This window comes from Dromiciops gliroides, chromosome 6 (assembly GCF_019393635.1).
Source record: "Dromiciops gliroides isolate mDroGli1 chromosome 6, mDroGli1.pri, whole genome shotgun sequence".
NCBI classification, from domain to species: Eukaryota; Metazoa; Chordata; class Mammalia; order Microbiotheria; family Microbiotheriidae; genus Dromiciops; species Dromiciops gliroides.
The window spans coordinates 158993388-159009360 of record NC_057866.1 but is presented as its reverse complement, the minus strand read 5'-3'; the positions used below and the strand labels follow the sequence as shown (position 1 = coordinate 159009360).

At 34.8% G+C, this 15973-nt stretch overlaps 1 protein-coding gene across 1 annotated transcript in view; it reads left to right on the top strand.

Annotated features, from left to right (window-relative positions):
- The first annotated feature begins 299 nt into the window (after positions 1–299).
- ANAPC10 (anaphase promoting complex subunit 10) overlaps positions 300–15973 on the top strand; it is a 112517-nt gene continuing 96843 nt past the window's right edge. Inside the window, 5 exon segments of the mRNA XM_043970906.1 lie at positions 300–416; positions 1406–1450; positions 3926–4051; positions 9938–9948; positions 9950–10029. Of these exon segments, the coding sequence (XP_043826841.1) occupies positions 3937–4051; positions 9938–9948; positions 9950–10029 (206 nt within the window). The 5' untranslated portion in view covers positions 300–416; positions 1406–1450; positions 3926–3936.

Genomic DNA, 15973 nt, shown 5'->3' with positions numbered 1-15973 from the left:
GAAATCAGGCCAATTAATAACTGTACAATGGCCTCTAAGAGTTCAAGTGAAAGGGAGAGTCAATCAATGCAGCAAACTTCACTGTTTTCTCATTTTAAGGAATTGCTACAGCTACCTCTCTGATCAGTCAGCAGCCATCAACATTGAGAGGAGATCTTCTACCAGTAAAAAGATTATAACTTGATGAAGTTGTAATGAAGATGACTAGCATTTTTAAGCAATAAAGTGTTTTTTAATTAAGGTATATACTTTTTGTTTTTTTTACATAATACTGTTTGCACACTTAATAGACTACAGTATCATATAAACACAACTTTTATGTGCACTGGGAAACCAAAAAATTCATGTGACTCGATTTCTTGTGATATTCATTTTGCCCTGTGGTGGGCTGGAATTGAACCTGCAGAATCTCTGAGGTATGTGTATAATTTATTTATGTTTCTTTTTTTCTTTAAAGCTGTTCTTTTATTTTTAGGAATGCTTACTTGTATTGAATGTCCATTTTTTGGATGATTAAGCTTAGGCTTACAGGGTATGTCAATTTGTGTTGCTGCTTGAATTCTTTTGCTTTTTGTAATACTTTCTACTCCACTTTGCAGTTTCTGGTGGGTCCAGAATAGTCTTATGTTATTCGAATTTCCTTTCCTTTATGTTTGAAAGATTCTCCTGATCCCTTGCAGAATTTGTTGTCTTTCATTTGTCTTGTTAAATTTAACTACTTTGTGTATATCTTGGAGTTTTCAGCATATTTTCTTTTCCTTTTCTGGTAGTATCCATATATTCTTTTAATAATGCTTTATTTTCGGAGTCTAGGAGAGCTCAACAGTTATCTTTTATTATTTCTTGCAATGTAGTGTTCAGATTTATTGACTTGTGTTTTTTATTTTTGTTATTTTAGTTATCTTCAAGAGCAGTATTTTTTCTTGTACTGTATAGAGATCTTATTTTATTTTTCACATTGTTGCTTTTTGCTTTTCTTTCTCTAGATTGTCCTTCTCTTTTGTGTCTGTATTCCCAATAATTTATTCTACCTTATATTAATTTGGAGAGTTTTGCCATTGTATATTTGTTTTTCTTTTCTGCCAATTATTTATGCTGTACAGGCCATAATTTATGCTTTCACAATTTTCAATTCTCTCTAGAATCAATCAGTAACATCCTTTTGTGGTTCCATGCTCACTTAGCAATTCACAGAACTCTCTTCCTCATCAGATATTGATTGATGTTACTTTTGTTTTGTAATATTCATAGATTTTTGGACTGATTTAGGGGTTCTGGAGGCCATCTTCCTTTTGGTTGTTAGTATTTTCCCAGTTGATTTGTCCGCTTGTCCTCATGGTCTTAAACTTCATTTTTTTCCTCTTGAAGTTACTCTTTTTCTAATCCCTCTCCCCTCTTATGGCAGGACCCCCAAGGGCCACACTTAGACCTGCCACTGCCTCCTTCCGTGGTGAGCATTTCACTTTTCATCACTTTTCACTTGTCTTTCCTATGCTTCTATGCACTCCTAAAAGCTGTGTCTGTGTGTTTTTGTGTATACAAAGTTAAGTTCTATTGTTAGTTGCCACAGAATGGTGGGGTGAGGAAAAGGGCCGGGGGATGTGCTGGTAGAGACTGCCAGCTGCAGCAAGAGAATTTGAAAGCACAAGCCTAATAGGTCTTGTGTAGTCCTGCCAGAGTGTGGAGGAGGGGATTAGATATTAGTATTCTCTTCTGTTATTTCATCAGATTGTTACCTACTTAAGGTTCTTGGGATCATAGCTGGTGGACATAGCTATAATGGTTTTAAATCTTAGATAAAATTCTTAGTTTGGAGAGGTCTTTTCTTCCATTTCATTGAAATAGCACTCAGGTTGTTAATCTGTTTGTTCTCATTCAAGTTACATGACTGGACTACATCCTTTCTAAGCCACACATTTCATGATATCATAATTTAGTGTACACTTAGGTCTGCATCATTTGCTCTTATTTCCTTCATTATTATTTTATTACTTTATGGTCTATAAAAGATACATTATTATTATTTTCTTTTGTTTATGATATCTATATTTCCTCAGTACATGATCAGTTTTTTTCCTTGTTCCATGTTTTTATTTTATTTTTTTAAAATAAAAATATTTTATTATTTTCCAGTTACATGTAAAGATAGCTTTTAGCATTTGTTTACATAAGATTTCCAATTTCAAATTTTTCTCCCTCCCTCCCCTCCTCCCCTAGACAGCAGGCAATCTGATATAGGTTATAAATACACACACACAGACACACACACACACACACACACATATACACACAGATACACATACATAACAACATTAAACATATTTCTGCATCAGTTATGCTATAAGAGAAGAATCAGAGCAATAAGGAAAAACCTCAAAATAGAAAAACAACAGGACCAAAAACAAAAGAAATAGTATAGTTCAATCAGCATCCACATTCCACAGTTTTTTTTTTTTTCTGGATTTGGAGAGCCCTTTCCATACAGAGTCCTCTGGAACTCTCCCTGTACCATTGCATTGGTGAGAAGAATCCAGTCCATCACAGTTGATCAACACATAATGTTGATGATACTGTGTATAGTGTTCTTCTGGTTCTCCTCATCTCACTCATCATCAGTCCATGCAAGTCCTTCCAGGCTTCTCCGAACTTCTGCTCATCGCCTCTTGAAGCACAATAGAATTCCATTACATTCATAAACCACAACTTGTTCAGCCATTCCCCAACTGATGGACAACCCCTCAATTTCCAATTCCTTGCCACCACAAAAAGAGCAGCTCTAAGTATTTTTGAGCATGTGGGTCCTTTTCCCTTTTCTATGATCTCCTTGGGAAAAAGACCCCAAAGTGGTATTGCTGAGTCAAAGGGTATGCACAGCTTTATAGACCTTTGGGCATAATTCCAAATTGCTCTCCAGAATGGTTGGATCAGTTCACAGCTCCACCAACAATGCATTAGTGTTCCAATTTTTCCACAGCTTCTCCAACATTTATTATTTTCCTTTTTTGTCATATTAGCCAATCTGACAAGTGTCAGGTGATACCTCAGAGTTGTTTTAATTTGCATCTCTCTAATCAATAGTGATTTAGAGCATTTTTTCATATGGAATAGAGAGCTTTGATTTCTTCATCAGAAAACTGCCTGTCATGATCAGTTTTTGTAAGGTACCATAATACGCTAAGAAATATGTATATTCTTTAATATTCCATATTCTGTTTGAATATAGTCTCAATTATAACAGTTATTTACAAAATGCATAGATGGAATTCCCAAGGTTTTTTGCTCTTGGAGTAAGATATTGTTAACTATATTTCAAATGTTTATGATAAGTTTTTCTTTTTTTTTCTTTTTCTTTTTGTGGGGGGCACTGAGGGTTAACGTGACTTGCCCATAGTCACACAGCTAGTGTCAAGAGTCTGAGGTCGGATTTGAACTCAGGTCCTCCTGAATCCAGGGCCAGTGTTCTATCCATTGTGCCACCGAGCTGCCCCCACGACAAGTTTTTAAGCTAGGCATGGACAGTCATCAAATCTAACCCTTTTATTTTGTAGGTAAAGAAACAGGCCAGGAGAATCATAGAAATTTTAGAAAGTTTGAGCTGGATGCTACATTAGAGGTTATCTAATCAAAGCCTTTATTCTAGAGAAAAGTAGACTGCTACTAGGGAGATGAGTGATGCAGGTAAAGCTGCACACCCCATTTAGTGACTAGAGCCTCGACTTTATATTCTGTTTCCTTACTTATCGTTCCCATGTTACCAGGATGTGGGTGCATTTCCAGTTATGAGGAATTTAAGCAACTATTTATTATGGTTTCCTATAAACTAACAGTAAAAAGATGTAAGTAAAGATTCTAATTTTTTCTTCTTTATTAAACCTGAAAAGGTATTTAGGTCTCTTTGTAATCTGTCCCTATTCTTTCTTTTTAGAATAGTGAAAAATGACCACACCAAACAAGACACCACCTGGTGCTGACCCTAAACAGTTGGAAAGGACTGGGACAGTACGTGAAATAGGTTCACAGGCTGTTTGGTCACTTTCATCTTGTAAGCCAGGTAAAATAATAATATTGTTTTGCAACATTAATACTTTTCTTTCTATACTGAGTTTAAAACTTGTTTGATCATCAATGAGAATGACATTCATTATATGGGTAGCTAAGGTGCTATATAGGTAGCTTAGGATATGCCATAGAGAAAAGTCTTCATTGTGTTGTTTGAATACTTTGGGGAATTTATGAAAATGTGAGTGGCAATTGCACAGACTGTGAAAACATTAAAAGGTTGTTGATACACACAGTGGATAAAATAGCCACTTGGGTCAGATTGAGGATCTATATAAGTATGACATCAAGCCCTCCTGTAAAATTTACATCGTGTTTATAGTGCTTTAGGAATGTGAGGAGGTCCATGATGTTCTTGTTGTTCCCACCTCAACTGTATTGGTGTTAATGTTATTATTGGGGGAATTAGACAAAAGTGTCCATAGACCTAGGGGTATTGTACCCTTTGCTATTAGGGAGATACCAAAAACATAACAGCTTTGTCCTTATAAATCATGACATGGTCACTTGGAGATATTGCACTAGAGAGAAAATAGACAAGATTCACTATTACTTTGCCAAATACCTAGCTTCATGTAATAGTGAATTCTGACATACAATGGATGGTGCTCCCATTTTTTATATAAGTTCTGCTGTTAGTAAAAAAAGCTTAGTAGAATGAAATATATAATTACCATCATCTTTAATTACTAAGAGTTTGGGGAGGGGGGATGTCAAACCTGTAATTGGTATCGAAAACTGCCAATGAGGAAACTCCTCCTACCAAAATAGATCAGAATCTGTTCTTCAGCTTACAGTCTTAAATTTTTCTTATCGCAGGGACAAGCACCTAGAGCTTAAGTGACTTCCACATGGTCATATTGTCAGCATGGTCAGAGGTGGACTTGAATTTGGATGTACCTGACACTAAGATTGGTTCTCTGGCCACTATTGCCATGCTACCTCATATTAAGGATAATAAACATTACATTAATATATCAAATTTGTTAAGCCATCAATTAATAAATAATCCCCTGTCTCCAGTTATTTGCCACTACAAAAAGAGCATGTATAAATATTTTTTAAAGGATCCTTTTATCTTTCTTTGATCTTTTTTTGGGGGAATAGACTCAGTCTGTAATATAAGGACTTATTGGTTCCAAAGAGTGTACACAACTGAATAATTTTTTTAGCATATTTTCATATTGTTATCCAGTATAAAAAATAAGACCACATAATTTTAAAAATTATTATTTTTTCAAATGAACAAAAAAAAATCTATTTTCTCTCCCTTTCAACTCCTCTGCTCCCATTGAGGAAAAAAGGAAAACAAAACCATTATAACAAATCACAGAAAACAAATTCCTACACTGGGTAAGGCCCCAAAAAGCATATGTCTCATTCTGCACTCAGTTCAGCACCTAAGAGACGGTAGCATGTTTCATCCTCAAATCTTCTTGAATTGGGGTTAGCCAGTGAATTTATTAGAATTCTTAAGTCTTTCAAAGTTGTTTTTACATATGTTATTATTATTGTATATGCTGTTCTATTCTACTTTTTTTGCTTTCCATCAATTTGTACATATCTTCCCAAGTTTTTTCTGAAACCATCGCTTTTTTTGTTCTTTGGAGTTCAATAGTATTTCATTACATATATACCATAATTGATTCAGCTTTTACCCATTTGATGGTTTGTCCTTTATTTTTTCTTTCTGTCTTTTTTTTAAGGCAAGGACACTTATCATACTTAATATTTTGTGAAGAGGGAAGTAGGGATGTCAATGTGCTTGCACAATTGTGACTTGGTTTCAGTGTTGATATGTTCAAAAATCCTAAGTAGAATAACTGAAAAAAAGAAAACAATTATTAAGAAAAATTTTGGACTAATATTTCATTTTTCCCACTTATATGTAAAGGCAAATTTTAATATTCATTTTTAAAAATTTGAATGACTAATTCTCTCTCATCCTTTATTACCCCCTCCCCTCCCTAAGACAATAGGCAATTTGTTATAGGTTATACATGTGTCTTCATGCAAAACATATTTCTATATTGGTCATGTTGTGAAGGAAAACACAGACAAAAAAAAAATCAGCCATGAAAAAAATAAAGTGAAAAGTAATAAGCTTCAATCTTCATTCAAAATCCATCACTTGTTTCTCTGGAGGTGGATAGAATTTTTCATTATGAATCCTTTGCGTCATTGTATTGCTGAGAAAGAGCAAAGTCAGTCACAGTCAAGCATTATACAGTATTACTGTTACTGTGTACAGTGTCTCCTGCTTCTGCTTATTTCACATTCCTTCCCCCCCCTTTTTTGAGTTCTTTGCCTCTACAAAAAGAGCTATCATAAATATTTTTGTACATATGAGTTCCTTTCTCTTTGATTTCTTTGGGGAATAGTTTAGGAACTATTTACTTATTGTTCCAAATGTTTTCCAAAATAGTTGGACCAACTCATGGTTCTAGCAGTGCATTAATGTGCCCGTTTTCCTACATCTCCAACATTTGTCATTTTTCTTTTTTGTCAACTTTATCTATCTGATGGGTGTGTGGTGGAAACTTAGAATTGCTTTAATGAGCATTTTTCTAATTATTAGTGATTTTATCATTTTTTCAAATGATTGTTGATATTTATTCACTTGAAAACTACCTATTCAAATCCTTTGACCATTTATTAATTGAGGAATGGCTCTTATTCTTAGAAATTTGAATCACTTCCTTATATCCTTGGAGATATGTTCCCTTATCAGACAAACTTGCTGCAAGGATTCCATGCCTGGCCCTCCCCACCACAACCCCTAATTAACTAGCTTCCCTTTTAATTTTAGCTACATTGGTTTTGTTTGTGCAAAAACTTAAAACGTTGTAATAAAAACTGTCCGTTTTATCAGATGATCCTCTTTTTCCTCTGGTTTCTTCATGAGTTGTTACCTTATCCATAAATCTGGAAGGTGAATTTCTTCCTTGCTCCCTAATGTGTTTATGATGTTAAATTATATATCTATATGGAAAGCTCCATATATATATATATATCCATCTTGATACATGGTATGAGATGTTGGTCTTTAATTTCTGCCAGTCTGTTTACAAGTGTTCTCAACAGTTTTTGTCCAATAGCGCATTTCTACCTGTTAGCTGGAGTCTTGGTTTATCAAACATTATGCTGCTAATGTTTGTTTTCTTCTGCATATTGTGTATTTAATCTGTTCCTCTGATTGACCCCTTGATTTCTTAACCAGTATCAAATTGTTTTGAAGTTACTGCTTTGTAGTATAATTTGAGACCTGATAATTCTAGGTCCCCTTTTCATTTTTTGGTGACTTTATTCTTTAATATTTTATCTCTTCCCAATTATATGTAAAAACAATTTTTAACATTCATTTTTCAGTGACTCACTGCACTCATAATTGGTGCCTCCAGTAGAGATGTCCTCTATGTACACTTGTTCTTATCTAGCTGCTTTTCCCAACTTTGTTTTCTTTATCACAGATTCCATCTACTGCTTCTATAAAGTACATATGATGATATAGTCCAATTGTGGTGACTGCTGCCAATAGTGAAAAAAATTTGTTTTAAATATCTTTGCAAATCTCATCAATTCTGTTTCTAATTCTCTTTCCATTTCTTCCTTAATATCTTCAGGGTGACTTCATATAATTGGATCTCCTGCGAATTTTATTAAACTGGTTTTACCTTCCAATGCTTGCCTATTTTATTCTCATGGTTTTCCATCATGCTTTTCCCTAGATTTTACATATGAGGTTTTTTTTTAACCAATGTTGCCTTAGGCTTCCATTTTTTATGTTTGAAAAGCCAGTACATGTTTTTTTTGTTTTTTGTTTTTTGTGGGGTTTTTTTTGGTGAGGCAATTGGGGTTAAGTGACTTGCCCAGGGTCACACAGCTAGTAAGTGTCAAGTGTCTGAGGTCAGATTTGAACTAAGGTCCTCCTGAATCCAGGGCCGGTGCTTTATCCACTGTGCCAATCTAGCTGCCTGCCATATACTTTTTATTGTTGCTCTTACAACTTCATGGTCTAAAACCGCAGTAAGCTGATTCAGGAATGACTTCTCCTTTAGCAATGAATTGTTTCCTGTCAAAATGCAATTAATTTCCTTTTTTGTTGTGTTATTTGGTATTCACTGTCTGATACCTTTTGTTTCTTTTAATGAATAAAATAAACACTAAGAATGGCAAAGAAGGCTTCTTTACCCTAGCCAAAAATCAATCTCACGCACTTTGGATGGGGAATTCCCTCAGGGTTTCTCAGTAAGGAAGCAAAAGGTGTTAAGCAGGTGTTAGAACTGTGATGAAATAATGAAATTAGCAGATACTCAAAGACCCCACCTGGAGATTAATCTAGACTGATTGAATCAAGTGAGAGTGATTAAACTGCTGATTAGCCTACTTCAAATTAACTGCATTGTAATCACACCTTGAGAACACCTTCAGAACCAATGTATTTGGATGATGCCAACCAATCAGCTTGAAGCAGTGTGTAAGGCCCGCCTCTGTTCCAGACCTATAAAAAGTCTTCCACAATCAGTTTGCTGGAGAGAGTTTGTGACTGAAGCAGGCTTGTGGCAGAGGACTTGAGGAAGAAGAACCAGTCCAGACCAGCCTGGAACTCTAGGCTAAATAGGCTTTTTTCTTAACTTTCTGAACTCCATGGGAATATCTGTATGCTTTAATAAATGTTTAATGCCCAAGAACTGGTGCTAAAGCTTCTAATTTAAGGTGACCACAAATTTAGATTTTAAACATCACAGAACCATAAGAATGAGAAGGATCAGGAACAGCCTTACTTCGGATATGGCCCTTGACTTGAGCCATGAGGGGATGTAGAGTTCTAAGATGCATAGGTGAAGAGAGTTAAGAGTGTACATTTGAGTTTTGTGAGACAATCTGTAAAAAGGCAGCGTTATGTTCAAGGAATAGAGATTATAGTGAGACGTAGTACACACACTTCAGAAGCTATAAGAACTACTCAGGAATATTTCTTAGGGGTTTATTAACTTAATCTAATGGGAAGTAAAAGGATACACCAAAGTTCATAGTTGTACTTTGTAAATTGATATTATGTTCAAGATATTAGTATACCATTATAGGAAACTTATCTACCATTGGTAGCTTTGGAGCATTAGTTTTCTCCTATTTATTTTACAAGCATTTTTATAAATTAAAAATAATTCAGACTAGTTTATGATTCATGGGAATTGATAGGGTTTTCCTCTGTGATAGAATATAGTAGTATTGCTAACTGAAAGCTCAGGAAAAATGGGATTCTAGTCAATTCAATTTTCTGAATAAGTAGCAATTACATTTTGGAGTTTTCCTTGCATTTTCGAAAATCTTTTAAAATAAATGATTGCTTATATATTGAGCAAAATTGGTTGTCTTTGATTAAAGATATTGATGGAGCTTGTCATCGTTATTGATTTCAATTATCATTGCATAATACTTTATAAAAAACTGATGTTCAGCGGTTAAATATGTTGTCCGGTGTTATAGGCAGCTAGTGGCATAGCTGTGGCTAGAACCTAGGCTTCCTAATTGACAATCCACTATTCTCTGTCCATTATCAGGCTAGCCTCAGTTTGGACTGAATGTTTACTGACTCTAGTACGTCTTGAAGGTGTGGGCTTTTCTTTAGTAGTGTTGATAATGGTGATTTGGGGGAAATTGTGTTTTAAATTCCTTATGGATTCATTTTTCTCTTATATGTCTATTTCTCCTAAAAGTTGAATGCTGGAAGATATTGGAGGGAGTTTTAGATATGGGAGGGTTCTTTTTAGTCTACATTTTACTATATTGGTGTCCAATTGACTATCATATTTCTGATTCTCTTTTGGAAATTTCCATTTTGAGATTATAGTCCTGTTGTTGTCTTCTTTATTAGGATTTGGAGTGGGATCAATTACGAGATGATAATCTGGAAACTTATTGGCAGTCAGATGGTTCACAGCCTCATTTGGTGAACATCCAATTTAGGTAATTTTTTGTTTTTCAATTTTTATGGGGTATTTAAGGAAAATGGTTATGATTTTAGTCACATTAAGTATAAAGATAAAAAATTTAAACTTAAACACTGAACATCATTCTTTTGAAAGCCTTGGGGTCTCTTCTGGTTATCTAGAGTGTAAATATCATGAAGGCATAAATACTGTTGTTTATCAAATGCCTCAAACTGGCAGTGCTTAGTAAATATTGGTTAGTTAATTTCTGGAAGTTAGTAAATCTCAAAAAGTGTGTTTTGCTCATGGCATAATACTTAGATTATTACTTCAAGCAGATCTGTAAGAATGGCAGCACATTCTTTAGGTGTTTACAAATCTTTGATTTGAAAAGGAAATGTTTACTTGGGATTTCTAACAGTTTTTTTTTTTTTTAGTGAGGCAATTGGGGTTAAGTGACTTGCCCAGGGTCACACAGCTAGTAAGTGTTAAGTGTCTGAGGCCGGATTTGAACTCAGGTACTCCTGACTCCAGGGCCGGTGCTCTATCCACTGCGCCACCTAGCTGCCCCTTCTAACAGTTTTAAGTATTGATATCTTCATGAGATTGGCTATAGTTCTGATCTGAACATGCATAGACAACTAAATTACTCATTTTATATTTTTAAAAAATCCCAGCATACTGATTTTAGTGTAGTAAAAACATATTTTAAATCTGTAAAACCAAGGCTATTGTTTAAGTTGCTATACTCTTAACATCATGAGTTCAGTTATTTTTTCCTTTGTAAAACTGATAACTTTTATTTTTATATCAATCATTGTGAGGAGACTCCCCTCCTTCCTTCCTTCCTTCCTTCCTTTATGTTTATATCCTTTGACTATCTATTGGGGAATGGCTCTTATTCTTATAATTTTTAATCAGTTCCTTATATATCTTGGAGATGAGAACTATCAGAAAATACTTGCCATAGCGATTTTTTCCAGTTTCTTGCTTCTTTTCTCATTTTAACTATATTAATTTTGCCTTTGCAGTGACTTTTAAGTTGAATGTATCACAATTGTTTTTTATTTTCTTTGATCCTGTTTGTAATTTGATCATGTACTCATCCTCTGTGCACAATTGTAAGAGGTATTTGCTTCCTTTTCTCTCTAATTTGTTTGGCCTTTTATGTCTAAGTTATATATTCATTTGGAACTTATCTTTGTATATGATGTGAGATGTTAGTCTAAATCTAATTTCTGCCAAACCATAGTTTCTCTGGCATTTCTTGTTGCTAGTGGGTTCTTGCCTCAGAAATTAGAGTCTTTGATCAGATACTATGCTACAATTTCCTTTTGCTCTGGTATATTATGTACCTAATCTCTTTCACTGATCTGATCTTTTTATTTATTTTTTTATCCAGGACCAAATAGTTTTGTTGATCACTGTCATGTAGTATAGTTTTAGATTTGATACGTCTAGGCCTCCTTCCTTTTCTACCTTTTTTTCATTATTTCCTTGAAATTTTTGACCTTTTGTTCCTTCAGATGAATTGTTACTATTTTTCTACTCCTATGATATCTGATGGTAGATTTTTATGGCACTGAATAAATACGTTAGTTTATGTAGAATTATAATTTTTATTATATTGGTTCAGCCTACCAATAGCAATTCATTTTTCTTCAATTATTCTAGCATGTCCTTATTTCTATAAGGATTGTTTAATAGTTGTATTCAGATAGCCCCTGTGTTGAGGTTCAGGTTTATGTGTGCCTTTTTATTTTGACTCCCAAATATTTATACATTTTATAGTTATAGTGAGTGGAATTTCTCTTTTTATCTCTTCCTTGGCTTTATTGGAAATATAAATCAAGGCGAATGACTTGTGTGGGTTTATTTATATCCTGTTACTTTGCTTGTTATTGTTTTAATTTATTTTAATTGACTCTCCAGTATTCTCTAAGTCATCTCTAAGCATCATGCCATATGCAAAAAGTAAGAATTTGTTTTTTAAAAAATCTATTCTCAATTTCTTTTTCTTATCTTATTGCTATAACTGGCATTTCTGTTACTATAATAGTGGTGATAATAGATATTCTTGCTTTACCCCTGGTTTTATTGGTGAGGCCTCTGGTTTATCCTTATTTCAAATAATACTGGCTCTTGATTTAAATAGATATTATTTACCATGTTAAGAAAAGGGCCATTTATTCCTATGCTTTTGGGGTGTTTTTAATGAAAATGGGCAGAGCAGCTAGTTGGTGCAGTGGATAGAGCACTGACTCTGGAGTCAGGAGGACTTTAGTTCAACTCAGGCCTCAGACACTTGACACTTACCTAGGAGTGTGATCCTGGGCAAATCACTTAACCCTGATTGCCTCAGACATCCTGGGCCATCTCTAGTCGTCCTGATCTATATCTTGCACTGGATCCAGATGGCTCTGGAGGAGAGAGTGAAGCTGGTGACTTTGCACAGTCCTCCCTCACTTTTATCCAATTGACTGCAAGTCATGACATCATTTCCTGATGTCATGGTCCTCTTTGATTATGAAGGAAAAACAATAATAAACAATAACAGTGGAAATGGGCATTGCTTTTTGTCAAAAGCTTTTTCTGATATAAATTCTACCTGATCATAGTGTATAATCTGTTTGTTTTATTTCTATAGTCACAATGTTTTTTATTTTATTTTATTTAAAAATTCTCTTTGTATTCAATAGGATATTGATTTGATCATTCATTTTTAATCCTTCCTTTATGGCCTTTTCATGGAATGATTTCTATTTCATTGTAGTCAGTCAAAGGATGTGCTTAATATTTCTATTTTTCTGAATTTATTTTTGAGGTTTTATGACTTAATAATCTCATTTTTAGTAAAAATGCCATGTACTACTGAGAAATATGTATTCCATTTTCCTCCTATTTTTCTGTTGAGTTGGATGTATTTCCAAATTGTGTGTGTGTGTGTGTGTTTGTTTTCTATCCTCCTTTGACCTGGTCAATGAAAGTGAGGATCAAGATATACTTGTACTCCTTATCCCTTTCTCCATGTTTGTATAGTGTTTGTCTGGGGGGAGGGGGTACTGTGATTATATAATATAGTAATTTTCTACCTTCTTCCCAGTTTTTTTCCCTCTTGTATTCATTTTCTCCCCCTACCCCCCCTTTTAAGATCATTAGACATAATAAGAATCACTCCTAGGCCTTCAGTCTTATTTAGTACTTTCCATTGTCCCAGATGACAATAGGATTCTGGAAGAATACTTGTCTTTACCTCATTGGAATATACACACTTCATTCCTGTATGATCCCTTCCTTTGCTTAATGGTATTTGCCTTTTTATATTTCTCTTGAATCCTGCATTTATCTTTCAGACGTTTCTGCTTTAGCTCTGTTTTTTTCATGAGGAGTACATGGAAAACTTCTTTCACTGAAGGGCCATTTTTTTTTTCTCCTGCAAGATTATACTCAGTTTTGCTATGTATGTTATTCGTGGTTATAAGACTCCATCTTTTACTTTTTGGATTAAGAGGCACTCAGAGGCTTGGCTAGGAGATAACAATAGGTAACATAGACAAAGGAGCTTCTCTCAGTTTAGTTAAATTTGACATTAACAGTTATCCTGTATAACTATTATAGGACAGTGGCTTCATGATAATCATAGACATTCTTTACCAAGTATGGAGAACAAAGTTACATATCAGCCTCAGCCTGGAAAATCCTTCCATCCCTGTAATTTCTTTGGCCACTGGTGAGTTCTTCTTGGAACTTCCATTTTGAGGACGTGCCTAAACTAGCCACGATCATTTCCTGCCCATCTCTGTACACTTTTCAGCTCCCTTTTATGTATTGTTTTCCTTTGTTAGATGTACGTTTGTTGAGGGCAGGGACTTTCTAACTGCATGTATTTGGATTACCAATGCTTAACACAGGATCTGACACAGTATGTTTTAATAAATTCTTTTTGATTTGACTTGGAATATTAAATTTCAATCTCTTCGCAATTTTATAATGTCACCTGCCAAATCAAGTGTGATTCTTCAGTATTTGATCCGTGCCGCGACATGGCCCCTGCCCCACCCCCCCCCACCCCCCCCCCCCCCCCCCAGCTCAGGATTTTGGTTATAATGTTCCCAAGAATTTTCATTTTTTAGTTTCAAGAGGTAATCAGGGATTTCTTTTTGTTTGTACTTTGCCTTTTGGTTCTAATAGATGTGGCTAGTTTTTATTCATGATTTCTTGGAATCTGGTATCCAGATTCCTTTTTTGGTTGTGGCTTTTAGATAATCCAATGAATCTTAGATTTTTTTTTCCCTCCTTTATCTTTTTCCAATTTGTTTTTGATATTAGAGTTAGCCAACAATAGAATGGAGAGTCTTAGAGAGGGCATTTGCCTCTAATTAACTGGAGGTTTACTACCTAAGTCAGATGGGATGACCACTTGTTTATGAGGTTGTAGGGAGGGGATTCCTGCATAGTTCTAGACTGGAGTAGATTTCCTTTTTTAATGTTCCTTCCAATTCTGAGATTCTGTGTTAACCCCAAAGTCTTAAGCTGTGGTTTAGATAAACTGCTGTTAGTTGTTTGGTGGTATCTTGGTGTGTCTCATAGTCTAAACAGGTTTCTAATGGACAATGGGTAACTTAGAGACTTAGATAAGCTTGCTCTTTATATTTACTGATGCTTTTTAAAATATATTAAGTTTTCAAAAGACTGTGAGTGGTTATTCTATTTCTGTCCCTATCCCCACCCAATGCAAGGTATTCATTCCTTATTCATCGCCTCATAGAACTCTTCTTTGTTTAAGACAGTTAGTTCAAGCACTGGTTTCCTTCTTTCTTCTCTCTTTCTTTTTTTAAATAAAATTTGATTCATATGTTCTGTTTTATATTGCCTAAATTGCTATTTGTCCTTTCATAGAGAACTATCCCTTATAATATAGAATTTTTAAAGAAAAAGAAAAAATTTTAAAAGTCATCAAAGTGATCAGTATATTAAAAAAATTCAACAGTATAGGCAATGTTCCACAAATATACACCTCTCACCTCTGCAAAGGAGTTGGGGAAGATGCATTCTGAGGTCTCTTCTTTGGGGTTAAGCTTGTTCTTTAGAATTTGGAACATTAACTTTTAGTGTCTTGTGGTTGTGCTTTCCATTGTTATAGTCATTGTGTATGTTGTTTCTTGGATCTGCTTACTTTAGTTCATATCATAGTTCATATGTCTTTCCACACAGCTCAGAATATAACCTAGCCTAGAGGCATAATGTCTCTTACTATCTTGTTTTAAGAGCTGTAACACTTTCTTGAAGAAGAGGAACAAGATTGCAGTGATGGAGGCAATTGTGGTTGTAACAGATGGAAACTGTGAGTGTGGATCAAAGACAGGCAATAGAATAATGACATGTTGCTTAACCAAAAAGAATCATTACTGGGCCAAGCAGTATGCTACAGGAATATAGCTGGCAGCTGCTACAGCAGAGGGATGTGCTCTTCCTTAGTCTTCTTGCTAAATCTTTGTCCAGGTCACTCCTGCTAACTTTGAGCGTGCCCCAAGGCTCTTTTTCCTCTATGATATTTCATTTGATGAATCTTATCAGATCTCATGGATTCATTTTTCTTCTCTCTGTAGATAATACTCAAATATATTTAACCTTAACCTCTCTCACTCCCAGCTGACTATTGAACATTTCAAATTTGATGTCTTATAGACATCTTAACATGTCCCAAATTGAACTTATCTTTCCCCCCAAACCTTTTTCTCTCTTCTTAACATCCTTATTACTGTTACTCTTCTCATGTAATACTCCAATCTCCTAACACTTGGTGATTTAACTGGCTGTCACCTATGCCTGAAATTCTTCATCTCTGCCTCCTGAGTTCTTGGGCTTTCTTCAGGTTTCAGCTATAGTTATACTTTCTACAGAGAGCCTTTTCTAGTCTCCTTAATATTAGTGTCTTCCCTCTGACATTATCCCAAATTTATCCTGTGTGGATCTTATTG